This window comes from Melopsittacus undulatus, chromosome 11 (assembly GCF_012275295.1).
Source record: "Melopsittacus undulatus isolate bMelUnd1 chromosome 11, bMelUnd1.mat.Z, whole genome shotgun sequence".
Taxonomy (NCBI): Eukaryota; Metazoa; Chordata; class Aves; order Psittaciformes; family Psittaculidae; genus Melopsittacus; species Melopsittacus undulatus.
In genome coordinates, this window is record NC_047537.1 from 8,947,867 (window position 1) to 8,975,175 (window position 27,309).

At 59.1% G+C, this 27,309-nt stretch overlaps 3 protein-coding genes and 1 long non-coding RNA gene across 5 annotated transcripts in view; 1 reads left to right on the forward strand and 3 right to left on the reverse strand.

The window, feature by feature from the left end:
- LOC101868973 (protein Niban 2) overlaps window positions 1–10,995 on the forward strand; it is a 26,206-nt gene extending 15,211 nt beyond the window's left edge. Inside the window, exons 3-15 of one of the 2 annotated variants that reach the window (XM_034067370.1) lie at window positions 1,065–1,193; window positions 1,298–1,403; window positions 2,082–2,249; window positions 4,080–4,195; window positions 4,276–4,380; window positions 5,808–5,970; window positions 6,334–6,521; window positions 6,669–6,824; window positions 7,227–7,343; window positions 7,992–8,099; window positions 8,183–8,294; window positions 8,835–9,575; window positions 9,636–10,995. In XM_034067370.1, coding sequence (XP_033923261.1) covers window positions 1,065–1,193; window positions 1,298–1,403; window positions 2,082–2,249; window positions 4,080–4,195; window positions 4,276–4,380; window positions 5,808–5,970; window positions 6,334–6,521; window positions 6,669–6,824; window positions 7,227–7,343; window positions 7,992–8,099; window positions 8,183–8,294; window positions 8,835–9,575; window positions 9,636–9,895 — 2,469 coding nt within the window. In that variant the 3' untranslated portion in view covers window positions 9,896–10,995. Of the gene's footprint in view, window positions 1–1,064; window positions 1,194–1,297; window positions 1,404–2,081; window positions 2,250–4,079; window positions 4,196–4,275; window positions 4,381–5,807; window positions 5,971–6,333; window positions 6,522–6,668; window positions 6,825–7,226; window positions 7,344–7,991; window positions 8,100–8,182; window positions 8,295–8,834 lie in introns of both variants that reach the window. The other variant, XM_034067369.1, reaches the window with a different exon arrangement.
- SLC31A2 (solute carrier family 31 member 2) lies at window positions 10,964–16,213 on the reverse strand. Its single transcript, XM_034067371.1, has 4 exons — window positions 16,138–16,213; window positions 12,859–12,925; window positions 12,474–12,642; window positions 10,964–11,810 (listed from the first exon to the last, which is right to left on the reverse strand). Exons 1-4 carry the CDS (start codon window positions 16,141–16,143, stop codon window positions 11,642–11,644), a joined length of 411 nt encoding a protein of 136 aa, XP_033923262.1. The 5' UTR covers window positions 16,144–16,213; the 3' UTR covers window positions 10,964–11,641.
- Window positions 16,214–17,671: 1,458 nt separating this feature from the next.
- LOC101868804 (collagen alpha-1(II) chain-like) lies at window positions 17,672–25,607 on the reverse strand. The gene is made up of 23 exons (XM_034067743.1): window positions 25,569–25,607; window positions 25,388–25,441; window positions 25,121–25,174; window positions 24,697–24,750; window positions 23,786–23,893; window positions 23,562–23,615; window positions 23,435–23,488; window positions 23,175–23,228; window positions 22,692–22,745; window positions 22,454–22,507; window positions 22,243–22,296; window positions 21,629–21,682; window positions 20,651–20,704; window positions 20,522–20,575; window positions 20,317–20,370; window positions 20,178–20,195; window positions 19,953–20,006; window positions 19,734–19,796; window positions 19,268–19,433; window positions 18,918–19,024; window positions 18,620–18,700; window positions 18,202–18,390; window positions 17,672–17,821 (listed from the first exon to the last, which is right to left on the reverse strand). Exons 2-23 carry the CDS (start codon window positions 25,433–25,435, stop codon window positions 17,672–17,674), a joined length of 1,632 nt encoding a protein of 543 aa, XP_033923634.1. The 5' UTR covers window positions 25,436–25,441; window positions 25,569–25,607.
- Window positions 25,608–26,301: 694 nt separating this feature from the next.
- LOC117436793 (uncharacterized) lies at window positions 26,302–27,188 on the reverse strand. Its single transcript, XR_004550127.1, has 3 exons — window positions 27,080–27,188; window positions 26,702–26,755; window positions 26,302–26,410 (listed from the first exon to the last, which is right to left on the reverse strand). It is a non-coding gene; the product is annotated as an uncharacterized lncRNA (long non-coding RNA).
- Window positions 27,189–27,309: the final 121 nt, after the last annotated feature.

Genomic DNA, 27,309 nt, shown 5'->3' on the forward strand with positions numbered 1-27,309 from the left:
GGATCCCCTTCCTGTCCCCATCCCTGCTGACAGCCTTAGGGTCCGGTTCTCATCCCTCCCGCTGTCCCCAGCCCTGCCGGACTTTGTGCTTTCTCCTCCCCCTTCCAAGGCCTTTGGAAGCACTGAGGAGCTGCGAGTGCCTCTGAGTCTGTTTGCTGAGCTGAGCCGCTCCCATAGCTCCCATTGCCCAACGTGTGGGGTTGTGGGGCTGAGGGAAAGCCATGGAGATGGACCCCAGGAGATGGACACAGCAGGGAGAGAGGAGGGAAAGGTCCTGGGCACGGTGGGACCTGAACCCTGGCTGGTCCCTCCTGATGGCCACCATGGTGGATGGTGGGTGGCCAAGGCAGCAGAGGCGCCGCTGCACTCTCCCAAGCTCTTGGCTCTCGTTTATGTTCCTGGGATCATAAAAATTCCTGGCAGGAATTCTGGGCTTGTTCAGCCTGTGTTTGGAATGGAGTAAATGCTGCTGCTGTGTGAGCCAGAGGGGCTGGAGGGACAGCCTGCTCCTGACACTGATCCTCTGGGGTGTCCAGAGTGTTTAAGCATCGTCTGGTGCTGGGCTCTATGAGGTGGCTTCATGGAGGCATGGAATGGTTTGTGTTGGAAGGGACCTTAAAGCTCCTCCAGCTCCAACCCCTGCCACAGGCAGGGACCCCTTCCACTGGAGCAGCTTGCTCCAAGCCCCTGTTTCCAACCTGGCCTTGAGCACTGACAGGGATGGGGCAGCCAGAGCCTGGGGCATGAGTGGGACTGCTTGGTAATGGCCATCAAAGAGAAGGTCCCAGTGGGTGCAGGTCAGAGGCAAGCTGCAGATGCAGGAAGCAAGCTCTGCACTGCCGTGGTCTCCATGTGGGACATGGAAGAGGCAAACAACACAAACCAGGCTCCACGATTCAGGCACCAGAGCTTGCAGAGCTATCGGGCACGATCCAGAGGTGACCTTGGGCACCCCCAGCACAGAAACCCTGACCCCAAAAAGCTTTGCCAAGCTCCCTGCTCCAGGCTGCGGTTATGGGATGGAGCTGCCCCTCTCCTGCACCTCCCCTGTGTTCTCCTTGCAGGTGCCCCTCGAGGACCACGTCATTTACTCGGGCAACCTCTTCCACTACATCGAGGAGAACAAGAAGTGGAGGAACCGCTTCTGCGTGGTCCCACACAACTACGGCTTGGTCCTCTATGAGAACAAACTGGTGAGGAGCATCCCCCACCGCTGGTGGGCCCAGCCCCGAAGGGATGGGTTGATGCCATCCCATCATCACCCCCCATCATCCATCCCCCTTGTTTCTCTGCTCAGGCCTACGAGCGGGACCTGCCGCCCCGGCTGCTGATCAACAGCGCTGGCTACAAGATCCTCACCTCAGTGGACCAGTACCTGGAGCTGGTGAACAGCAGCCTGCCCGGTGAGTGCTCCTGGTGCCTAGCGGGGAGCAGGGATGCTCGGGGTCCCCTGTGCCCCACTGCTGCTGGGCATCGCTTGGGAAGGGGTGGGTTTGGGATGTATGATCCCTGAGGACTTTATGGAAGTGGTAGTTTTGGGCTATAGCATCCCTGGGGACCTTCTGGAAAGGGTGGTTTTGAGGTGTAGTATCCTTGGGGACCTTTGGAAGGGGGGGTTTGGGATGTAAGATCCCTGGGGACCTTCTGGAAGGGATGTTTTTGAGGTGTATTATCCCTGGGGACCTTTGGAAGGGGGGGTTTGGAGTGTAGAATCCTTAGGGACCTTCTGGAAAGGGTGGTTTTGGGCTGTAGCATCCCTATGGACCTTCAAGAAGAGGTGGGTTTGGGGTGTAGCACCTCTTTGGACCTTCTGCAAGGACTGATTTTGGGGTACAGCATCCCTGGGGACCTTTGGGAAGGGTTTCTCACTAGAAATAATGATTTTCTTAACTTTTTTGTTAATTTTCACTTCTGATTTTCCTTTTTGGAAGAATTTGTGCTTCCTTTGCCCATGGTTTTGGTGGAACTCGCAGCCAAGGCACTGGGAAGGAGCTGAGGGATGTTTTGTGTTGCTGCTGGACCCTCAGCCCTACATCCTCATCCCTTCTCTGCTCCTCACAGCATCCTCCCCTCTTTGGCAGGTGTGACACCCAAACTGGGGCAGACCCCCATCTTTAAGTGCCCCACGGATTTCCCCCTCATCCTCTGGCACCCCTATGCCCGGCACTATTACTTCTGTGTGATGACAGGCAAGGAGCAGGAGAAGTGGAGAGCAGTGTTCCAGGACTGTGTACGGCACTGCAACAATGGTGAGAGATGCTGGGGGGGGACAACGTGGGGCTATGAGAGGAGAAAGCATCCTCCTGCTCCAACAAACCCCCATGGAGGTTGGTTTGGGTTTGGGGCCAAAGGGGATGATTTGAGCATCATTGAGCATCTCGTGGTCTCTGTGAGTGAGGATGGGGAGAGGGAGGAATCATAGACCTATGGGATGGTTTGTGTTGGAAGGGACCTTAAAGCTCCTCCAGCTCCAACCCCTGCCACGGGCAGGGACCCCTTCCACTGGAGCAGCTGCTCCAAGCCCCTGTGTCCAACCTGGCCTTGAACACTGCCAGGGATGGGGCAGCCACAGCTTCTCTGGGCACCCTGTGCCAGCGCCTCAGCACCCTCACAGGGAAGAGCTTCTGCCTAAGAGCTCATCTCAGTCTCCCCTCGGGCAGGTTCAAGCCATTCCCCTTGGCCTGTCCCTACAGGCCCTTGTCCCAAGCCCCTCTCCAGCTTTCCTGCAGCCCCTTCAGGCACTGGAGCCTCTCCTCCTCCTCAGCATGTGATGGGAACACCCCACGGGATGCGCAGGGGTCCCAGGGGTGCTCGGTGCTTATTTTCTTGCATTTCCACAGCCTGGATTTCTCCTTGGGATGGTTCCTCCCCCCTGGGCCCCATTTCCGCCCCTCTCTGCTCTTGCAGATGCCGTTCCCAATTCCATGAAAGCCCTTTTGTTGTTGTCAAGCAATCCATTTAGCCTTTTCCCTATTAGAGGCTCTGGTTCTGCCTCTGGGTGCGATGAGGGTGGGAATTTTCACCTCCCTTTTGGCCAGCCTGGTTTCCCTGGAGCCTGGGTGCCCTTGGCTGCTCCAGGAATGCCCCATGTCCTGTGTGATGCCTATTGCCCATAGCACTGGCTGTTATCCCTGTTTTAGCTGTGATTTGGGCAAAAAGTGCCTTCAGACCCACATCCCTTCTCCAGTTTCCCCAGCAAGAGGGGTTTCTCCTGTGCTATGGGACACAGTCCCAGGTTTGGAGGGTGAGGTTTGGCCATAGAGCTCTGCTATGGCAGGAAGCTCTTACCATGGCGTGAATCCCATACCATGGTGTGAAGCCCACAGTGGGCTATCCCGCCCTGGAGGTGATGCTGAGCCATAGATGGAGAAGCTCCAGCCTCTGAAATCTCCCACCAGGAACTGAGAAAGGCTCAGACCTGACTTTCTCCGTGTGTTTTTTCCCCTCTGCCCCTTAGGAAAAGCTGCTTAGGCTTGAGTTCAATGTAATCACCTTAGGACAATCTGTGTGATTGGAAGAGATCCGCTCCCTGCCTGGGATGGGGAGGGTAACCCAGCCCTGGCTTCATCCCCACAGCTTGTGGGGTGGTCCAGGGACGTGCTCTGACCCTCCACTGTCACCCCATGCTCTCGGGCCATGCACCAGTGGGCCCCATCCTCCTCCTTCCCATGGGCTCCCAGCACCCTGAGGGGTGACTCACCCCCAGCACGTGCTTTCCTCTTCCTCCCCACATCCTGCAGGGCCCCCTCCTTCCTTCAGCCCCCCCCCCTCCCCCCCCCCGGCTGCTCCATCCCACTGGTGGGGGCCCCATAGAGCACTGGGGGTCACTGAGCCCCCTCATCCTGCCCAGCCCCTGCTCCTGGTCCCTCCCTGCCCTCGCTGTGCAGATTGGGACCCCCCAGCCACTGCTGCTCCCAACCCGGTCAGAGGCTTGGGAGAGGGTCTCCCAGTCCTGGTGAGAGCCCCAAGGTCCTCATGTGGGTCCAAGGGTGTGGGGGGACACAAGGGACCCCTCAAAGGTGGTTGGGTGCTGCAGCAGCTGCTCACTCATCCCCATCCCCTTCATCCCTCGTTTCCAGGCATCTCCGAGGACTCCAAAGTGGAGGCTCCAGCCTTCACGGATGCAATCCGCATGTACCGCCAGTCGAAGGAGCAGTATGGCACATGGGACATGCTGTGTGGCAACGAGACCCAGGTGAGCTCCCCTGCTCCCCCCACGGCTCCAAGGCAGGGATGTGGGATGAGCAGGGCACCCACAGCCTCCTGCCCTCGCAGGTCCTGAGCAACCTGGTGATGGAGGAGCTGCTTCCCGAGCTCAGGAATGCCATCGGGCCCCGTCTGAAGGGCAAAGCACAGGAGCGCCAGCGGACATGGATCCAGGTATGGGGCTTCTGGGGGGGCATCAGCACCTGCCCTGCCTCTGCTCTGTGCCAGAGCCAGCACAGCCGCCTGCGTCCCTCTCTGCCCCCTAAGAAACCATCTTTATTCTCCACCATCCCTGTTCTCCACCTCCTTATTCTGCTCCATCCTCATTCTCCATCATCCTCAATCTCCTCCATCCCTATCCACATGTGTCCTTATTCCCCCCGGTCCTTATTCCCCTCCCTCCTTTATTCTCTTCCATTCCTTATCCCCCTCCATCCTTTATTCTCCTCCATCCTTACTCTCCATACTGTCCCCACAGCAGCCCTGCCTGCACTGCCTGTCCCTGGGGTGGGGAAGCAGGCAGGAGGAAGCCCGGCCCTGGAGCAGAGCCCATCCTGGCTATATTTAGTGAGCCATTTTTAGAGCAGCACAAGCTAAATCCAGGCTGAACCCTTGCGAAAGACCAAGGGCTCTTTCGAAGTGCCTGTTAAATCCCTAAGAGCTGATGGGTAATTACCACCAGGCCTGGAATGTGCCTCTGGAGCAGCCCAAAAACAACCAAATGCTGCTTTTCCAGGAGCTGTGGTTGTAGCTGCAAAGCTGGGAAGCCCCAGGGAGATGGGGGGAAGTGGTAAGGGGGTGGCTCTGCCTTCTGCCAGCCCTGGATTCACTGCTTGTGCTTGCAAAGTGAGTGTGAAGCCTCAATGAGCAGCTTCAACCCCACCATGGGGTGGGCTCCTGAGACCCCAGGAAGGGAACAGCCTCCAAATGGAGTCATGGGCTCTCATGCCCGGACCACCAGGCCCCATCCCTGCACCCCCCCCATCCTTGCAGCCCCCCATCCTTGCAGCCCCTATCCCTGCATCTCCCCCATTCCTGCAGCCCCCCTATCCCCACAGCATCCTCATCCCTACAGCCCCCCCATCCCTGCATCTTCCCCATCCCTTCATCTCCCCCATCCCTGCAGCCCACCCATCCCTCCATCACTCCAATCTCTGCAGCTCTCCATCCCTTCAGCCCCCCTATCCCCGCAGCATCCTCATCCCTCCATCACCCCCACTCCTGCAGCCCCCCCATCCCTGCAGCCCCCCCATCTTTGCAGCACCCCTATCCCCACAGCATCCTCATCCCTGCAGCCCCCCCATCCCTGTACCTCCCCTCCCACCCCCCCAGACCTGCCTGGAGGTTCACAGAGGCAGATGCTCAGCTCTCTGCCCCTTGAACCATCTCTGCCCACTTTGAACCATCTCTGCTCCATGGGAGCTTCATCTCCCCCAGCTGGGGGGTCCCTGGTGTCAAAATCTCCTGTCAGCCTGTGACAAGGGGTCTGGTCAGGACATGGAGAAGGCTTGGCAGGTCCTGCAGGCATCTCTTGCTGGAGGTGATGTGCAATAGGGAGCATGGGGGGAGTGCTGCTGACCTCTCCATCTCACCCTCTCCAGATCTCAGATGCTGTCTATAGGATGGTCTATGAGCAGACCAATGCCCAGTACGATGCAGCGATGGCCAAGTGCGAGCAGGAGCGGCCCCAGATGGAGAGCATTATCCGCACAGACATGGACCAGATCATCACCTCCAAGGAGCACTTGGCCAGCAAGATCCGAGGTACAGCCCTGCGGGGAGACAAGGATGTGGACATGGATGTAGCTGTGTCCCTGCTGTGGCATTGCCACTGTTTCACCAAGGGGTGGTGCTCCTGGGGTGCAGCATGGCCTGGAACCCTTGGGAGATGCCAGAAGGTGCCAGGGTGCACATCCTCATCGGCATTGTCCTAAGAGGTGGGGGACAAGGTGGGCAATGGGCAGGAGCAGGGCCCTCTGCATTAACACCCTGTGTTGCCTTGCAAGGCTGGAAGACTTCTGTAGGGCCTTGTAGAGAGGGGCACGTCCCCCTCTTTGGGGTGGGTTTAGGGCCTGATCCGAAGGGCTGGAAGGAGCCTCACAGTGCTCACCCCTGCTTTCTGCCCAGCGTTTGTCCTCCCCAAAGCGGAGGTGTGCGTCCGTAACCATGTCCAGCCCTACATCTCCTCCATCCTGGAGGCCCTGATGACCCCCACGAGCCAGGGCTTTGCCGAGGTGCGGGAGGTGTTCTTCAAGGAGGTGACAGACATGAACATGAACATCGTCAATGAAGGTGGCCTGGAGAAGCTGGTGGAGGTGAGACTTGCAGGCTGGAAGGCTTGGGGGTGGCAGAGCTAGTCCTGCTGCATCCTCAGTGCAGGCAGCACTGGGGGATCCCAGGAAGGACGTGGGGATGAAGCCCCTGTGCATGTCCTGCCCTGCTAAGCCTGGCTTTGTCCCCAGTACATGGAGAAGCTTTCCCACCTGGCCTTCCATCCGGTCAAGATGCAGTCGTGCTATGAGAAGATGGAGCAGCTGAAACTGGAGGGTCTTCAGCAGCGCTTCGATGTCACCAGCACGTCCGTCTTCAAGCAGAGGGCCCAGATCCACATGAGACAGGTGGGATGGGGACAGGGGTCCCCCTGCACGCCCCTGTTCAGAGGCAGAGCAGAGCCCAGGCTGGTCCATGCTGGCTGCCCTGTCTCAAGGGCCTTCATGTCATTGGTACGCAGCTAAGGCTGTGTGATGGATCTGGCCCTTCCCTTAGGTCTGCAGCCCAAGCAGTGGGGCAGTCCGTGGCAGCAGCACAGGGCGTCCTAGCTCAGCACCCAGACTGGAGCATCACAGCAGAGTTGCCCCTTTGCCACCAAGCCCAATGGCACCAGCAAACCCAGTAGCCCAGTTCTGGGGTGTAACCCAGCCAAACCTGGAGCAGGGTGTAGGGGAAGGGAGTGCAACCCATCAGGGTGGAGGGATGGGGCCTTTGGGTCCCCAGTGCTGACTGTCTGCCTCTGCTGACAGCAAATGGATGATGCTGTGCACACGTTCGAGACGCTGCTCCACCAGGAGCTGGGGAAGCTGCAGGGCAAGGAGGACCTCTGCAAGTCCATCCAGCGCATCCTGGAGAGGGTGCTCAAGGTGAGGGGTGCAGATACGGGCTTCAGTGATGTTCAATGGCCTTGGGCCAAGGGAGGGGATGCTGCCCCTCTGCTGTGCTCTGGGGAGACCCCCCCTGCAGCCCTGATCCAGCTCTGGGGCAGCAGCACAAGAGGGACCTGGAGCTGTTGGAGCGAGGCCAGAGGAGGCCATGGAGGTGCTGTGAGGGCTGGAGCAGCTCTGCTCTGGAGCCAGGCTGAGAGAGCTGGGCTGGGGCAGCCTGGACAAGAGAAGGCTCCTGAAGGGGAGACCTGAGAGCAGCTCCAGTGCCTAAAGGGGCTGCAGGAAAGCTGGAGAGGGGCTTGGGACAAGGGCCTGTAGGGACAGGCCAAGGGGAATGGCTTGAACCTGCCCGAGGGGAGACTGAGCTGAGCTCTTAGGCAGAAGCTGTTCCCTGTGAGGATGCTGAGGTGCTGGCACAGGGTGCCCAGAGAAGCTGTGGCTGCCCCATCCCTTGCAGTGTTCAAGGCCAGGTTGGACACAGGGACTTGGAGCAGCTGCTCCAGTGGAAGGGGTCCTGCCTGTGGCAGGGGTTGGAGCTGGAGGAGCTTTAAGGTCCCTTTCAACACAAACCAGGCCAGGATCCTATAAGAAGGATCTCACTGACCCATTGACTCTTTCACCCCTCAGAAATACGACTACGACAGCAGCACTGTGCGGAAGAAGTTCTTCAGGGAGGCCCTGCTGCAGATCACCATCCCCTTCCTGCTCAAAAAGCTGGCGCCGACCTGCAAGGCGGTAAGAGTGTGAAGTGTGGGGTGAGGGGCTGGAGCACGTCTCCCTCCCGCTCCCTGGCTGAGTGGCCTCTCTCCCCATGGCAGGAATTAGCCAAGTTTCAGGAGCTGATCTTCGAGGACTTCGCCAGCTTCATCCTGGTGGAGAACACTTACGAGGAGGTTGTGCTGCAGTCGGTGATGAAAGACATCATGCAAGGTAGAGCCCTGCAATGCCAGGGAGCTCCAGCACCCGGGGTGGGTGCTGGGTGTAGTCAGTGCAAGCCAAGCCATGGGCTCAGCATCACCTGCAGGGTCCATGATGGGTGCTGGGGACCAGAGGAGGGAGATCACAGAATCATGTAGGTTGGAAGGGACCTTAAAGCTCCTCCAGCTCCAACCCCTGCCACAGGCAGGGACCCCTTCCACTGGAGCAGCTGCTCCAAGCCCCTGTGTCCAACCTGGCCTTGAACACTGCCAGGGATGGGGCAGCCACGGCTTCTCTGGGCAGGATAAACCCATGCAGAATACTGGGAATGCACAAGGGTCCTCAGCAGGGTGCTGGGGGGGGTGTATGAGGATGGATGACCCCATGCAGGATGCTGGTGGCATCTTCCCCGCTGTCCTTCCCACTGTCAGGGCTGAGCGGTGTGATGCTGAACTGGCTCCATACCCCCGAAGGGCTGCAATGGGATAGATGCTTGGTGGGCTCTGCCCCATGCCCACAGCCCCTCTGACCCCTCTCTCCCGGTGCCCGCAGCTGTGAAGGAGGCGGCCGTTCAGCGCAAGCACAACCTGTATCGCGATAGCGTCGTGATGCACAACAGCGACCCCAACCTGCACCTGCTGGGCGAGAGCATCCCCATCGAGTGGGGGGACGAGCCGGGCGCGCAGCCCGAGCCCGAGCCGCACGGGGACCGGCGCCGCAGGGCCAAGCAAGTGGTGTCGGTGATCCAGGATGACGACGGGGTCCTGCCCTACGCGGTGGAGGAGCCCGGGTCCCCGCAGGCAGCGGAGCTGGAGGAGCCGCAGCCCGATGGGGTGCAGGAGATCCGGAAGGCGCTGGCCAAGGAGAGCTGCGGGGGTGCTGGGGAGGTGGAGGAGCGGCTGAGGAACGGGACTGATGCCAAGCGGGAGAGTGGTGCCACCGAGGAGGTGGTGGTGGCAGCGTCTGTCCCAGGTGATGTCCCTTCCCAAGGTACAGCCAGGGATGGGGACAGGGTGCACCGTGACACAGCAGCATCACCTGTAGCTGAAGCTGTGTCAGGGGCTGGGGATGCTGCAGCGGTGTCAGCGGTGCCTGGAGCCGAGGTTCCATCTGGGGCTGAGGTGCAACCGGCTGCATCAACATCATCTGTGCCTGGAGCTGATAGCCCATCAGGAGCCAGTGTGCAATTGGCTGCATCAACATCACCTGTGCCTGGAGCTGATAACCCATCAGGAGCCAGTGTGCAACCAGCTGCACCAGCATCACCTGTGCCTGGAGCTGATAGCCCATCAGGAGCCAGTGTGCAATTGGCTGCACCAGCATCACCTGTGCCTGGAGCTGATAACCCATCAGGAGCCAGTGTGCAGCACACCATGCCAGCATCACCCAAACCCAGAGCCGATGTCCCACCAGAGGCCAAGCTGCCCCATGGCACACCAGCAACACTTGGCACACAAGCATCACCTGTACCAGAAGCCAAGACCCCGTCACCGTCCACCGGCTCAGTTTGCCATCAGCCCAGTGACAAGGAGACAGGCGAGGAGGTGGCTGTTACCCCCCCACAGCCCCCAGGCACGACAGAGAGCAGTGAGGGGGTGCAGACGGAGTTCTAGCCTGCCCCCCCACCATGGACTGGCCCTGGTGACACTGGGGGTTGGGATAGAGGGAACAGGACCCCTGTGCTGCCAGGGATGGAGAGCAGTGCTGTGGGAAAGGGAGGGGATGGGAAACACCAAGACCTTATTGCCTACGGGGGGGGAGACCCCGCTGCTGTGCGGGGCTGGCTACAGCCAAGTGGTCCTATTGGGTCAGACTGGGGAGGCCCCAGCCCGGGGTCCCCCCTGCACTCTGCTCTGTCCTTCTTCTGCCTTAGTTTCTTCTTTTCTAATGAGGAGATGCTTTATCTGTCCCTCGAGCACTGCCTGGGGGGGCTGGCACTAGCCCTGCTGTGGATGGGTGCATGGGATGCTCCCGACTGCCCCAGGGATCGGCCACTGGTCCCAGTTGAGGGTTTCCTGGGAATGCCCACCAGGATGCCCTAGGGATGCCAGTGGGATGATGGAAAATGTGATGACAGGGATCCAGCAGCGCTGGGTGGCTTGCACTGCTCCTAATGGAGTGAGAGCTGGGGCAGGTGTGGGGTAACAGCACCCAGGCTGGGGTAACTGCATCCAAACTGGGGTAACAGCACCCAGCACCCATCCCTGGCTGCCCTCACTCACCCCAGGCCCTTCTAGCAGCTAAGTTCAGATTAAAAGCTCAGCAGTGAAGGTGATGCTCACCCCATGTCTCCAATGGGACTGGGCTGCCTGGATCTGGGCAGAGGAGGGAACCCAGCTCTTGCTTCCCAGTCCTGTGCACAGATGACGGCTCCAGCTCTAGGGCCCTGGCCAGCGCAGTGCTGGTGGGGCAGAGATGGCATCCGCTGTGGGGTCGGGGACAAGCACAGCCCCATGCAGAGGTGCTGGTGGGGCTGGCACGACTCGTGTGTGTGTGCATGGAGCAGGGACCAGCACCCCGACACCCGCCTGTATTTTAGGTGCTGCTGTTTCTGCCTCTGAAGGGGGGTGCCCAGCCTGAACCCCCCCAAAAGTGCCTTGCTTGGGGAACTTAAAACCTGTCTCTTCCAGGATATTTTATTAATAAAGTTATACAAATGTTTAAAAATATGCTTATAATAATTAATAAAATGGAAAAGCTTTATTTAAAGCCAGAGGAGATTGTGCTCATTGCTGAACCCAGCCCTGGGGCTGTGCTGGAGGGGCAGGGATGGGGGTCCCCACTGTGACTGGGGGGGTGACACATCCAACACAAGCCAGAACCACTGAGATGGTTTTATTAAACGGGGTGTCCCGAAGCAGCAGCAAGAGGCCCCCAAACAGCAGCTTCTCCCCAGCAGGGCCACAGCCTGGGGGCTGCTCCCACCCCATCCCTGAAGCACTGGGAGGGGGGCCCACAGGACCCCCTGTTCTCCCTAGAAGGCACTGTGTGAAGAGGGGCTTGGTGCAGGGCAGCGCTGGGCAGGAGGGCACAGGGGTACTGGTCCCCTATGTCCCCATCCCCATCACTGCACTATTCCTATTGCAGCCAGGGTGAACCTTGCAGTGGGGGGGGAGGAAACACTCAGCACTCCCCCCATCATCATCACCCAGCCAAAGCTCCCTGAGAGCTGGGGGCAGCCACACATGCACGGTGGCCGTGGGGCTCCCCTTCCCCAGCAATACCCACCCTGAGTTGGGCCAGTCCCCACAGCAAGTCCCCGGGTGCTGTGTCCTGCACAGCACAGGTGGAGAGACCTAAAGTGACAGCAGCAATTCCAGACAGAGGGCAGGAAGTGTGGAGCATCCCATGGGAAGTGACTAACCCCGACCGAGCAGGGGGTACACCACGAAATAGCCCAGCGTGGAGCCGGTGATGGCCCCAAGGAAGATCCAAGCGTTGTAGGACATCACGGCCAGCATCACCATGTAGCCCAGCACCACCTGCACCACATGGAACAGCGTCTGACCAACGTGATACTGAAACCATCTGTGGGAGAACCATAGAATCACAATGGTTTGCGTTGGAAAGGACCTTAAGATCATCCAGTTCCAACCCTCTGTAATCATAGAATCAACCAGGTTGGAAAAGACCTTTAGGATCACCAAGTCCAACCATTCCCAGCACTGCCAAGGCCACCACTAACCCATGACACTGAGGCCTCGTCTACATGGTTTGAGAAACCCCAAAAGCAAAGGGCTGGGGCAGCTGGAAGCCAGTATCCTGGAGCATCCAGAGATGGGTTTGGGAAGTGAGGCAAGGGATGGGGGCTGCAAACAACAGTGTAGGGGGAAATCCTGCTCCAAAGGATACTGGCAGTGAGAAGCATTCTCAGGCATGGCTTGGGATTAATACACGAGGAAAAACCCAGGGCTTGGCTCCAAGAGTGGGAAGGAGAAGCCTGGGTCAGCCTTGCTGGGGTGCCTGAGCCCATTCCCAAAGCACAAGGACCCTGCTGCACAATAGCTCCTGGGGGGATGTGATCCTTTACTAAGCTTAAACCACCCTGGATATCTCCCAGAGGACCCGCATGGGGCAGGATACCCTTGGGGTCACTTCCTGGGGCTGTCCCACCCCTCCCTTTGAGCTCAGCACTCCCCATCCCTGATCCCCCTTCCCCTCTGAGCAGGGTGCGAGGGGTCCCTGTGGTACCTGCCCTGTGTGGGGCTGGGGGCCCCCTCCTCCGGCTCCAGCAGTGGGTCCTGGCTGAGGCTGGGGGGCAGCGCCCGCAGTGCCCGCCGCAGCAGCACGGCCTTGCCCATCTTGATGGCTTCATAGAGCATGGAGAGCAGCAGGATCACCAACACCGAGAGCACCATCCCTGCAGAGAAACACCTGCGGCTGCCCATGGGCATGCACTGGTGTGGGGGGAGAGGTGGTGGGAACCAGCACAAAGTGCTTGGGAATAGCGCTTGGGTATTGCCCCATCCCTGGCAGTGTTCAAGGCCAGGTGGGACACAGGGATGGATGGACGGATGCATGGATGGATGCATGGATGGATGGATGGATGGACAGTGTCTCAGGGCTGGCAGCCTACCTGCGGGGGTGTGGACACTCCAGAAGTCAAACAACAGCACTGCCGTATCCGAGAAGTAGAAGGACATCTGGAAGAGAGGCCAAGAAACCAGCTTGGGGTGATGGGCACAGGGCTTGGGGCACCTGCATCTTCAGCAGGTCCATGCAACATCCCCATGCCATCCTGCAGGGCTGTGCCCGGGGATTTACCCAATGCTGCAATCAGTTTTTCCCCCAGTTTCTGGAACGGGAAGAGGAACTTGAACTGAGAAATGAGAGTCATGCTGGGCAGGCTTAACTGTGCCCTTGGCTTCCTGCACCAGGTCCTGGGTGCGTCTGGACGGGTGAGAAAAACCCAGTGAGCACTGCCAGGGATGGGGCAGCCACAGCTTCTCTGGGCACCCTGTGCCAGCGCCTCAGCACCCTCACAGGGAAGAGCTTCTGCCTAAGAGCTCAGCTCAGTCTCCCCTCTCTTGGGCAGGTTCAAGCCATTCCCCTTGGCCTGTCCCTACAGGCCCTTGTCCCAAGCCCCTCTCCAGCTTTCCTGCAGCCCCTTTAGGCACTGGAGCTGCTCTCAGGTCTCCCCTTCAGGAGCCTTCTCTTGTCCAGGCTGCCCCAGCCCAGCTCTCTCAGCCTGGCTCCAGAGCAGAGCTGCTCCAGCACCTTGCTCCAACAGCTCCGTGTCCCATTCTGTGATTGCAAGAGATGAGCCAAGGCTTCAATAGCCCAGATTTGAGAAGGGAAGGTCTGTGTGAGGCAGACAGAGGCTGTTGGCCACCATCCACAGCCTGATCTCAGCCACTTTGCTTCCCTTTGCCTCCCAGGGGTTTCTCTGCTGAAGCACCCAGAGCCACAAGCACAACCACCTGACCATGGGCTGGTCCAGGGACGCCTCCATGGCAGAGCAGCATCGGTGCAAGCTGGGATCAACAAAGGCTTCAACCCACTTTCCTTATCACACTGAAACGGGAGGAGCAAGTATTGCTGTTGTGTAAAGAACCTTCCCACGGAGCTGGCACCGCGCTGCCAAGCCCTGCTTGGTTTCACCATCAAAACCAGGACTTTGGTGGGGTTTTCTCCTCCCTTTGGTGAACCTCTCCAGGGAGTGTTTGTGGGGCTCGTGCCCTCCCCCTTGCTGTTACCCCGTTACTGACACCAGCAGATGCAGCCAACAGGACCGGCCTTGGCCAGAAATACCATCCAACAACCGGGCATCCATGCTACAACGGGCTCTAATTACAGCCGTTGGCCACTCCTCACCCTTGCACATTACCATGTGTAATTGGCACACAGCTTTAAGCCTCCTTTGGCAACAGGTTCATGGTAATTAGATTTAAATTGAGCTATTTCTCCTCTACAGGTTTCACCCACAAGTCAGCAGCACCTTGTAAGGAGAAGGTAACTACTGCAGTGACAAGGGAACACAAGAAGATCCCTTCTGCTGCCCCAGGTATCTCAGCCTGGTCTTCAGGTAGCCAGTGTTGCCATGAGGCCAAAACACCTCTTGCCCAGTGGGATTCTACAAGAGACCTGGAGAGGGGCTTTGGACAAGGGCCTGTAGGGACAGACCAAGGGGAATGGCTTGAACTTGCCCGAGGGGAGACTGAGATGAGCTCTTAGGCAGAAGCTCTTCCCTGTGAGGGTGCTGAGGCGCTGGCACAGGGTGCCCAGAGAAGCTGTGGCTGCCCCATCCCTGGCAGTGTTCAAGGCCAGGTTGGACACAGGGGCTTGGAGCAGCTGCTCCAGTGGAAAGTGTCCCTGCCTGTGGCAGGGGTTGGAGCTGGAGGAGCTTTGAGGTCCCTTCAACCCAAACCAGGCTGGGATTCTATGGAAACACAAACCCAGGCTGCCCAGTACGTCCCAACCTGCTGCTCCAGTCCAACTGGGATACCCAGCCCTGCACACTGGGATGAGCCCATAGGAACTGCAGTTCATTGACCCCTGGCTTGCAGAGCAGCATGGAATGCTGGACACTGCCACAGGGTGCCCAAGCTGCAGCCCCATGCTGTGGACACAGTGTCCTGGGAAGGATGCTCTAAGAGCTGGGATGAGCCATCCTTGGAACCTTGCAGAGGGCTGGTGGCAGGAAACTGGGGGTACCCAGTAACCTTAAACACCAGCCAGTGATGTTCAGCAAGGGCCTAAGTACTGGTACAGGCTGGGGGTGACCTACTGGAGAGCAGTTCAGCTGAGAGAGACCCAGAACTGTTGGTGGATGATCAGTGAAGTTGTCCATGAGCCAGCCCGTGCAGCCAGGAGGGACAACAGCATCCTGGGGTGCATGGGCAGGAGCATGGCAGCAGGTCAAGGGGGGTGATACCTTCCTCTGCTGACCCTGGTGAGGCCACATCTGGATCAGTGTCCAGTGCTGGGCTCATATGGACAAGAGACAAGGAGCTGCTGGAGAGGGCCCAGTGGAGGCCACAAGGATGCTCAGGGGTCTGGAGCATCTCTGTGATGAGGGAGCTGGGCCTGGTTAGTCTGGAGAAGAGCAGCCAGGGAGGGGATCCCATCAATGCAGATCAGGATCTCAGAGGTGGGTGCCAGCAGGATGGTGCCAGACTCTTTCCAGCAATGCTCAGTGACAGGATGAGGAGCAATGGCCATAAACTAAACCACAACAAGTGTCAACTCAACATGAGCAAGAATTTCTTTACACTGAATGTGTCAGAGCCCTGGCACAGGCTGCCCATGGGGGTTGAGGAGTCTCCCTTTCTGGAGCCATCCCAAACCCGTCATGGACACGTTCCTGTGAGCTCTGCTCTGGGTGGCCCTGCCCTGGTAGGGATTGCACTGGATCATCTCCAGGAGCCCCTTCCATCATGAATGATGCTGGGATTGCGGGATCACATCTGAGCTCTGGGGGTGAACTGAACCCACTTCAGGCAGAGGGCTCAAGGCCTCTGCTTGGCCGTGAGCTCCTGCGCGGTGACAGCCCCTCCATGGGAGATGGGGAACGGGACATGGAGGAAGAGGGAGATGGGTGAGGGGACGATGGCAGAGTGGGAGACAAGGGAGCCTTCAGGGTGGGGATGCAGCAGCACGGGGCTGCGCGGATCGGACCGACCGGCTACAGACAGACACAGAGCGGGGCGCAGCTCGGTGGGGCCCCGCTGCCTGAGGGCTCTGCTCCAGCCCCGCTTGGGCTTGGGGCGAACGGGAACCGGGGCAAAGCAGGAATAGGAGGAGGGCACAGTGCTGAAGCCACAGCGCCCGCCCGCAGCGGAGCGGGGGTCCCGGCTGCCATGGGGCACAGCACCCCCAGCACACACCGGGATCCCCCCGTCCCGTCCCCGCTCACCTGCATGGCGGCGGCGCGGGCCCTGCCCGGAGCGGCGCAGCTCGGATCGCTCCCGTTCCCGGCTCGTTCCCGTTCCCGGCTCGTTCCCGTTCCCGTCCGGTCGCAGGCTCCTGACGTCCGGCGCGGGGCTTCCCGGGAGATGTAGTGCGGGGGGAGGGAGCGTGTGACCGGGGCAGTCTGGAGAGGAGGAGGATCCTGAAGGGGAAACCTGAGAGCAGCTTCAGTGCCTAAAGGGGCTGCAGGAAAGCTGGAGAGGGGCTTGGGACAAGGGCCTGTAGGGACAGGCCAAGGGGAATGGCTTGAACCTGCCCAAGAGAGGGGAGACTGAGATGAGCTCTTAGGCAGAAGCTCTTCCCTGTGAGGGTGCTGAGGCGCTGGCACAGGGTGCCCAGAGAAGCTGTGGCTGCCCCATCCCTGGCAGTATTCAAGGCCAGGTTGGACACAGGGGCTTGGAGCAGCTGCTCCAGTGGAAAGTGTCCCTGCCTGTGGCAGGGGTTGGAGCTGGAGGAGCTTTAAGGTCCCTTCAGCCCAAACCAGGCTGGGATTCCATGGATTTGGCATTGTTTGAACCACTCCATAGGCAACTGTGCCCCCCAGAATGCTTCAGCTGCTGCTCTCCCCATCCCTTGGTACAGGGCACCTGACTGCCACTGCTCTGCAGGCATCGGCATTGATGCCCAGCCTCATTGGCACACAGCAGGGCAGCCTGGACGCCCCTGCTGCAGGGCAGAGCGAGCAAGCTCTGCCTTAACAGTCCCAAACCTGAAGGATGCTGAGAAAACCACAGTGCAGCACAGAGCCAGCTGGGATCTGGGGTTTCTGGCCTGTGTGCCAGTACCTAGGCTTGGGGGCCACACGTAAGCCTCTGCCTGCCTGGGGCCAGGCAGCCCAGCGATAGTGGGGTGATAAGAGGCAAGAGAAACACTGCTGGGAACAGCAAATACAAAGTGATACCGGTGCTGCAGCACGGAGCCAAACAGCTCCAGTCCCTGCCCTTGCCTGACCAGAGCCTTGCAGCAGCCTTGCTATAGCAGCCCTCTGCTCTTCACAGGAGCTGCAGACTCAAAACGGAGCCAGGACTTGGGGGATTTGCCTTTTCCACCCCTTTTTTAGTGGCTGGAAAGGCTGGGAACAGGAGCAGTGAACAGGCAGCAGTGCATGGACCTGCTTGCCTGGGCTACAGGGCTCCTCCTCAGCCTGATGCATGGATTTGTGCACTAAGGCAAAGCCAAGCCCTTTTCCTCCCGAGCTGGGAGTGTTTTCTCTTTAGCAAAGAGTTCCTGATGGTTTCCGTTTCGCGAGCCTCCCCCATCACTCATCAACCAGCACCTTCTCATATATATAATATATATATAATTTATAGAGAAATGACTTTTGTAAACAGCATTCTTCTACTCCAGAAGGGAAGCGCAGTCTGTGCCGTAATGCAGCTACAGATATCTCCAGGGAGCCCATTGTCACCCCCAGCCACCAGCACCTGGCAGCACAGTTCCTGGGTAGGGAGGGCACCAGCTCGGTTTGGGTGTCACTGGTTTCAGCTGAAGCAAACTGGTCCCACTGTGAAACCGAACTGGTGTGAGGCATCTCCATTGTGGAACACGGCCAGGTCCCGCAGCGGCAGCAGGGTCAGCTCTTCGCTGGCGAAGTGGAAGATGGTGTCGGTGATGGAGGAGTCGTTGTCCAGCTGAAATGAGCACAGGGGCAGCTGAGCAGCACCAAAACCCTGGTCTGGTGGCCTGAGGGACCCTCATGGAGCACCCACTGTTCCCTCCCCTGCTTTGGATGCTCCTTGATGCACCCAATGGCCAGGTCTCCATCCCCGGCCTCCTCCTTGTCACCCTGAGACACCCCATTCCCTGCCATACCCCAAGATCGGCACAGCTCCTTGGTCCTAGGAAGAGGATGCTCTCCATCTCCATCCCCATCCCGCTGCAGGAAGTGGATGCTCCCCATCCCCATCCCACCATGGGAAGCCTCACCCCAAACCCTGAGGGTGCAAACATGAACCAAGGGACAAACGCTTGGGAAGGGGCTCCGTCTGGATGTGCCTGCAGGAGGGCTCACCAGGCAGCCCTGCAGGCTGGCTGCATAGCTCTGCTCCCGGGAATCGGCCAGGAAGCGGATTTCTTTCTGGAGCTGGGGCTGGCCCTGCTGCGGGGCCGGTCTGCAGGAGTAGGAGACCTTCTGTGTGACCAGGCGGCTGTGCAGGCGCAGGAACCGGAGCTGCACTGCGCTGGCCCCTGCGTACTCCAGCTACGGGCAATGAGAGAGGAACCAGGTAATGGGAGCTGCATGGATCTAACGGAGGAATCTGCCCCCCCCCCCCCCCCCCCCCCCCCCCCCCCAGCTGAAAGCTGGGATTCAGCCCTCAGCTGAAGCACTGGGTTATGTTTTCTTTGGACAATCCCTGTGCTTGGGCATTGCGCAGGAGCCCCACAGCCCCATGAGATGGGCTTTGCATCACATCGGGCTGGGTACTCACCAGGAAGCCCCCGGGCAGGGTGCTGAACCACTCGAAGGTGTTCTCAGAGGTGTAAGTGCTCAGCCAAGCCTTGATGGGGACCTGGGGGCATTGGGGACCAGGTCACACTGTCCCAGCAGGACAAGAAGCCAGCGATACCAAAGCTGTCTCTGCAGCCTGGTCACACACCACAACCAGGATCTGCTCCCACAGATCCCTGTGACAGCAGCAAGGGACCGGCCGCACCATCCCTCTCCAGCCCCACCAACCTGCCCTCACCGGCCCCAAGAGGTAACACGGGGTTGAAACCGCCCCATACCTGGTTGTGGATGGGGGCTATGCAGGTCTCACCCCCCGCTGTGAAGTTGCAGAAGGCCACCAGCGCATCCTGGGAGCTGCCCTGGTTGGGGTCAATGTGGTATTGCCCTGGAGGGAGGCAGAGGGGAGCTCCTGGCACCAGGGTTTTGGCATGGGGAGGATGCCACCTGGTGCCATCCCACCTCAGCTCGTGGTGTATCCCTGGCTGCAACCTCTTGGGATGCAGCCTGGCTGCTCCCCCGTTCCTCCAGGGATGGAACCTGATTGAGCTCATCCCCCACATCCTCATCCCCTGTTAATGCTGGTGTAACACTGCCCGGGTCCAGGATCCCCCCATGTGCACCCTGGTACCATCAGGGAGGTGAGGGTGAGCCAGCAGCAGCTCCTTGCAGGTGGCTGCTGGGTTGGCTTTGGTGCCATTGGGATGCTCCACAAGAGCTTGCAGCTCCTGGCTCAGGGTGTCCAGCAGAGCCCAGACCGCAGTGTAGTTCAGGTGGTTGGAGGGATAAATGAGGTGCTAAAGGAAAAGGAAGGGACATAACCAAGCTGATATTAGCCCCTCACTCTTCTTTGGGTGAGGAGCATCATCAGCAGCTCAGGGAGGAGCTGGGACATGCAGGGCACAAGTGTGCTGGGAGAGGGGTTAACCATAGCTGCTTGCTCTTTGTACAAGGGCCTTACAGGACTTAGAAGCAGTGGGACATGGGACACCACCACTGTCAGCCCCTTCCCTCCCTCATGGCACCCATCAGAGCAGGGCTGGGAAGCTTTGGTGGCACCACATGGGGATGGGAAGCCCTTGTCCCCATGCACTCACCTGTAGCTCCTCCCTGGACAGCATCAGCACGGGTCCACTGGGGCCAGGGGGGCCAGGGGGGCCCTGTGTGACAATGACAACGCTGGTGACTGTGGCTGGTACCCCTGAGCCCACCGCCATGCTCACAGCTCCTCCGATGGGGCCAACCCCATGGCATGGCCCCCACAGCACTGTGGGAGCAAGGGACCTGTGTTCTGGCACATTGGGGATCCCACTTACTGGCAGCCCTGGTGCACCCCTGGGTCCCGGCAGCCCTGGGAAGCCTTTCAGCCCCTGCCGAAGGAGGAGGTGGAGGAGGGAAGAGAAGCAAAGGGGGAGCTGCTGCTGTGTGGAGCTGCACCCCAGGGCGCCCCATGGGGCCACCCCACACCTCAGGGACAGGGCAGGAGGGGAGGGTGCCCATGGCAGGGCTGAGCCCAGCTCCAAGCACTCCCCTGTACTCACTTTGGGTCCAGACAAGCCCTGGAAGAGAAGGACAAGGCCCAGGGAAGTGGGAGGCAGGCGGGATCAAAGCCCCATCCCAGCGGGATGCGATCCCTGTTGGGGAGCAAACCCCAAACCCGATGGGAAGTGAAGGACTCACCGGTGTCCCGGGGGTGCCAGGGTGTCCCTGTGTGCCGGGGGGGCCAGTGTCACCCTGCAAAGGCACCAGAGGAGGTCAGGGCATCCCCCAGCACTATATTCTCCTACAACACAGCCCCTTTCCCAGGTGGATTTGGCATTTGGAAAAATGAGGAATTCACACCAAATACTCATCTCCTGGAGGGCTCCCTCCATCCTGCCCTTACCGGCTGTCCCTTGGGTCCTGGCCTTCCAGGGATGCCCTGGGCTCCCAGCTTGCCCTAGGAGATAAAGGTGTCACACAGGGTGACAAGGGACCAAGGGGAGGGAGGAAAAGAGCAAACCCCTTCACGTACCTTGAAGCCATCGTCCCCTTGCTGGCCCCGCTCCCCTGTGCTGCCCTTCTCGCCCTGGGAGAGACAGGGAGAGCTTTGGTGGCAAAGAGAAGGATGGAAACCCCCCAGGGACACCAGCCAGGGTGAGGGCTGTGTCCCAAGGGTGGGCATCAGAACCTTGCTCTAGTTCATCATCATCATCATCATCATCATCTAGTTACTCATCAAATCAGTGTTCCTCCATTGGGTAGGCAATGGATGCTTTGCTTCCTGCATGACCCTGGCCGGAGGGGGACATTTCCCAAGCCCAGACATCTCCTGGCCTCCAGCAAGCAGCTGGAAATGGGCAATTTATGAAGAAAAACCCAAGCCCATCCTTTGTGTTTGGTAGAATTCACCATGCCCATAGAGGGGAAGGAGGGGGGTGATGGAGCATCCTCCTCTTCTGCTCAGCTGCAGGTCTGAAAGGCTTTTACCCCAGCCTGAAACAGCACTCAGAGAAAACAGAGGATCCCCAAGCCTGCCCAGCTCTGTCCTTGCTGATTGCCCTGCAGTGGGTGAGGAGCTCTCAATGCACCTAAAGCTGTATTTATTACCAGGGTTTCATTCTCCTGATGGCTGTGAGGAGCCATGGGCCCCCAGGGATGGCCTGTCCCTGATTTACAGCCTAGCAGCTGATGGATGAGGCCATAAAGACGAACTCGGCCTCTCTGGCCAAGGTTGGATCCATCAGCGCATCAGTAATAGCACAGAGGAGGTATGTGCTTGTGCTGTGTCAGCAGCCTGAGAGCAGGGATTACACTGCCTGCTGCTGCTTGCAGCTCCAGGAGGATGGAAGATGCTTTGGAGAGAGGCTAAAGGTTCCAGCACCCAGGGACCTGGGGGACAACCCCCAAAGATGCTGCAGTGATCAGGGTTCAAGGAGAGGGGACAAAGTGATGGCATCCAGCAGGTTAAATGCTGATCCCAGTGCTCAGGTGCCTGGTTCATGCCACCTACCTTGGGTCCTTTCAGTCCAGGGTCTCCTTTCATGCCCTTCAGCCCTGGAATGCCCTAAGGGAGAAGCAATGTGGTTCTGCATCACCCTGTGCTGAGCTGCTCCCGCTGGCAAGGAGCAACCTCGCCATGGCTGAGGGTGCCACCAGGATTCTGGGAATTTCGGGCAGTTTTAGGAACTTGGAGGCAGCTTTAAAAGCTTGAGATTTAGAAACTCTGAGGGCAGGTTGGACACAGGGGCTTGGAGCAGCTGCTCCAGTGGAAGGGGTCCCTGCCCGTGGCAGGGGTTGGAGCTGGAGGAGCTTTAAGGTCCCTTCCAACCCAAACCAGGCTGGGATCCTGTGATGCACTAGAAGGAAAGTGTTTGGCCTCCAGAGGAACTGATTGGAAATGATGCGATTTGCATCACACGGACTGTGTGTAGCTGGGATGAAACTGGGAAGGAGAAGGCAAGAGGAGGTGGATGAATGATGGATGGATGGAACACCTCAAAACTCTGCTCATTTCAAATGAGTCTCTCCTTTGGTTGTCCATGGAGCTGGGTTGCACCGTGATACCTGGGGGGGGGGGGGGGGGGGAGTAACTGTCCACCCAGAACCTCCCAACCTGATACTCACATGGGGTCCTTGGGGTCCCTGGGGTCCTTCCAGCCCCTTGTCACCTGGATGGCCCTGGAATGCAAAGGTGAGAGGTACCGGCTGGTGTGAGAGCAGGGCAGGAGCAATGCTCTGGTGCCTCCTGCAGGGAGAGCAGCCCATGGGGTGCAGGTGCCCCCTCCTTGGTCTGGAAGGGGACATGGCGCCCTCCAGCTACATGATGCCAACCGACCTTGTGTCCCCGGGGTCCCCTCGGGGGCTGCTGGCCAGCTTTGCCTCGCTTGCCCTGTGAATAACAGAAGAAAGCCTCAGGAGCAGTTCAAGCCTGTTCAAGGCACTAAGCTAGGTGCCCCGCATCCCCCTTGCTCCCTTTCCAGGGATGCTGAGCCCCCAGCAAACCGGGACCCCTCTGCAAGGCCTGCAAGCATCATCCTCCCATCACGCTCCATGAGCACAGCAGTGCCATTTACCCGTCTGCCAGCTTCTCCGGGGACTCCTTGTTGTCCTTCATGCCCCACATCACCCTGGGGGAAGAAAAGATGTGGGTCACCAGCAGCCTGGCCACATTCTGGACCAGGGAAGCAGGGATGCTATGGGCCCCTGGGGACGGACACCAAGGCCATGGTGCAGAGCTGGCCAGTGAAGGGAAGTCCCCTGTGTCCCCCCCAAGGGCACCTAAGCCAGGATGGAGGCAGACCTATAGGGCTGAACTGGGGAGACCTGCCAGCCCCTCACCCCAGAACCAGCCAAGGCACCCCAAGGGTGTCCAAGGGCGCTGTGTTTGCCAGGCATGGATGAGCCTTTACAGTGGGGAAAACCAGGTCTCCTTGGGGTGATTCCCGCTGGTTTCTCTCCGTGGACCACAATGGGGTTGACCAGCTCAGGCTTGGCCACCCCATGCCTGGTGGCTGCTCCCCATCAGTGCCATCTGCAGAGGAGGATTTTGGAGGTACCTTTTCTCCTTTGCGGCCTTTCCACCCTTCAGGACCGGCTTGTCCTGGAGACCCCTAAAAACCCAAGAGAAGGAAACCCCTCCATAAGGATGCTGCAGCAGGGATGCCCCCTCTCCCCTCCCTGCAGGCTCTTGCCCCAGTGTGCACAGTAGGATGCTCTAAGCTGGGATATTTCAGTGGGAGCAGGAGATGCTGCCCATGGGGGACATCCCAGCATCCCAGCACCTGTGCCAGGAGCCCAGCTCCATCCTGCTCCTCACCATTGGTCCCGGTACTCCTGGCTCGCCCGGCTCCCCCTTAGCACCTGCCAGACCCTAGGAAGGAAACCAGGAATCAACCCAATGATGACCAATAAGCTCCAGGGTTATCCGTTGGGGCAGCTCTTACCTCGGTGCCGCTCAACCCTGTGGCTCCAGCTTCACCTGGTGGCCCCAGAGGACCCTGAGTTCATTTGGGGACAGAACAGGAGACTGGCATCAGCTCTGGGTCATTTGTAGGGCAGGAGGGCAAGGACAAGCCTCTGCCTTGTGCCAGGGTCTGCAGTGGGGTTGTTTCCCCACAGGGACCACATGCCAGGGATGTCCCCATGGCAGACATGGAGCTGCTGTTACCTGCTGGCCTGGCTGGCCCTTGGCACCCACTGATCCTCTGGCTCCTTGGTGCCCGGTGTATCCCCGCAGCCCGGGGGCACCCATCGGCCCCATGGCACCCACTGCACCCTGCAAGCACATACAGACCATGCACCCATTGCACCCCAGCCCAAACCTGCCTAGAGCTGGGGCTGAGCTGCACCTTGAGGGGCTTCACCCAACAACAGCTCTGTAAATGCTTGTGTTCCTGGGGTTTATTCCATGTGCCAACTTATCTCAGCAAAGTAATCACGCAAATGAAGCACAAAACCATGGAATGGTTTGGGTTGGAAGGGACCTTAAAGGTCATCCAGCTCAGACCCCCTGCCATGGGCAGGGATACCTTCCATTAGAGCAGCTTGCTCCAGGCCCCATCCAAGCTGGCCTTGAACACTGCCAGGGATGGTAAGGACTTGTCCTGCCTGGGCAGAGAGGCACTGCAGCATGGGAAAACAGGGATGCAAATGGGACGTATCCTGCAGCGGAGTGCAGGCATCACTAATACAGCTGCGGCTCTGTGCAACCACGGAAGGCATCCAAAGGCAGCTGCCCTGCCCTTACAGAGACCTGCGGAATTACTTTGGGAAGGCAGAGGAGGAGGAAGCCAAGCACCCTGCACCTGCCTCAGGCAGGCTCTGAGAGCCAGGCATTAACTGCACAATGGTGTGGCACTTCTGCAGTGCTTAACAGCTCTATTAAAGTGCCTTTATGGAGCTTTGGCTCTGGGGAAGGATGACTCAGTTCCAAACCCATTGCAAAGCAGGACCTGCAGCAGAGCTGCCTTTGTGGCCATCCCCTGGCTGAGGCACAGCCCCAGCCCCAGGCTCTGCGGCTCAAGCTGCCACCAAACCTCTTTCCCAGAGAGGTTTTGCATGGTCGGGGCCAGTACTTACCACTGGACCGGGTTTGCCGGCATCTCCCTTGGGTCCATCATCGCCAGCAGGTCCCTATGGTGATGGTGGGGATTTAGAATAAGCCTGACACCTCCTTGTGCTTCCTGCCCAGCTGTTTCAACCACCCTCTCCCTTGTGCCGTGTTCACCCGGCCAAGGCACATGCCCAGGCAGCACCTGAGCCGTGAACGTGCTTTGATGGCAGGGATGAGTTTGGGAGCATCTAAGCACCTCCTGGGAGTCAGTGCCAAGATGTGAGGCATTAAAACCCCTCCTCGCTCCTGACCCCCTGGCCTGGCCAGCTATGGGGCAATAAATCCTTTGGCTTCGGTTTGTGTTGGAAGAAGTGAAGCACGAGGGAAGCCTTTGGCAGCTCCCAGCTCTACAAGAGCCCAGGTATCATCAGTACCTCCAGGTATCAGTACCTCTAGTCCTGCAGCACCAGCGGGTCCAGGCATGCCCTGTGGTCCTGGATCTCCCTAGGGAAGAGGAAGGTACAGCTCTGTCCCCACAAAACCCCTTCCTTGCCTTGTTGGCTTTGGATCTCAGGTAGGGAGGGTCCCATAGCAGGTCCCATAGGTCACCAGCCTATGTATCTGATCCAGCTCCTCCACCACAACCAGACTTTGGGCAAAGGGTGGGAAAGGGCACTTCACCCAGAGATGAGGGTTGGAGCCATCACCCCACTGTACCTTCATTCCTTTGGGACCATCGGGTCCAGGAGCACCTCGCAGACCCATCCCACCCTGTTCAGGGCACAGGCAAAGAAGATCCATGGAGTCAACCCTGCCCAGTGCTCCCAGTCACACACGTGTCCCCTGCCAGGTCCGTGCTTGGCAAACGGGGAGGAGGGACATGATGTGACTCACAAACCGTCCTCTGGATCCTGCGGGGCCCACATCTCCGCTGACACCAGCCTGGCCCTGGGACACAGAGAGAGAAGTGCTCAGCATTGACCCAGACTGCGCAGCAAGGCACAGACAGCATCATGGGGCTGTTTGTGTTGGAAGGGACCTTAAAGCTCCTCCAGCTCCAACCCCTGCCACTGGAGCAGCTGCTCCAAGCCGCTGTGTCCAACCTGGCCTTGAACACTGCCAGGGATGGGGCAGCCACAGCTTCTCTGGGCACCCTGTGCCAGCGCCTCAGCACCCTCACAGGGAACAGCTTCTGCCTAAGAGCTCATCTCAGTCTCCCCTCGGGCAGGTTCAAGCCATTCCCCTTGGCCTGTCCCTACAGGCCCTTGTCCCAAGCCCCTCTCCAGCTTTCCTGCAGCCCCTTTAGGCACTGGAGCTGCTCTCAGGTCTCCCCTTCAGGAGCCTTCTCTTGTCCAGGCTGCCCCAGCCCAGCTCTCTCAGCCTGGCTCCAGAGCAGAGCTGCTCCAGCCCTCACAACAGCTCCATGGACTCCTCTGGACTCGCCCCAGCAGCCCCAAGTCCAAGTTATTATCATGTGCCAGCAAGACCCAACATGGGAACCCTGCCCGAGAGACACAGAACTCCCAAATTACGGAGCTTTGCCAATTCCCAGGACTTTCTATGCTGTGGGCACCAGGCTGTGGGTGCACTGGGAGCCTGGTGGGCTGAGGCAGCCTCTCTCTATGTACTTGCCAGCAAACCTTCATGTCCCTTCTCTCCTTTACGGCCTTGTCCTCCACGATCCCCTGTACCAGCTCCTGGTCCTGGTGCTCCAGGAAGGCCTCTGGGGCCAGCATCACCCTGCTCAGGGATGGAGACAGAGGTGGGAGGAGGAGACAGAGAAAGAATAGCAAGAACATGAGCTTCTGCTTGGAGATGATGTTTCACCCTCTCACTGAGTGCCACAGACGCGTTCACTCTAGGGTGCTCAGGTGATGCCAGGTCTGAGCCCTGCATCTCCAGTGATCCTCAGCCATGGGGATACCTGTGTCCTGCTTCTGCCCCCATGATGGCAAATGGAGCAGTGGCAGCTGAGCAAGCTGTGGGTGCTCCTGAGCTGCTTCAAGGATGGACAGAGTCAGAGGCACTCACCTTCTGCCCCTGTGGTCCTGGCTCGCCCATGTTTCCAGCATCACCAGCATCACCCTGCCCGGATGGGAAGCACAGCATCAGATGCAGCGCCTGCTCCCCAGCCCCATTCCGAGGGGGTTAAAAGCTGAGCTCTGACTTCCAGGGCCTTCTCCACCCTCCCCTGGTTGGGATCTCAGTGCTGATGGCCCCACAGCTTTACCTGCGCCAGGCAGTCACTATAGCCGTGACCCACACTAGCCCAAAGAGCAAGGGAGGACACAGCAGCCAAGCAACACCTCACCCAGCAAAGGGACCCCAAAGCATCAGCTCCCTCCCTCAATGCCTGTGTGGGGCAGAGCTGCAGCTCTCCAAAGCTGGCGGCACTCAGCACTCATGTACCTCCTTGCCTGGCTCTCCAGGTCTCCCTGGTGGCCCCTCGAGCCCATCTTCCCCTGGCTCCCCAGGGTCTCCTCTGGTGCCTGGAGCTCCACCGGTTCCTGCTTCACCCTGGGCCGGATGAAGACAACCGGGATGATTCTGGCTCTGCCCATCATCATTTCCCACCACCCCACATTGCCTCGCACCAGGTACCCAGACCATGCCCAGCAATGTAAACCTATGAGCACACT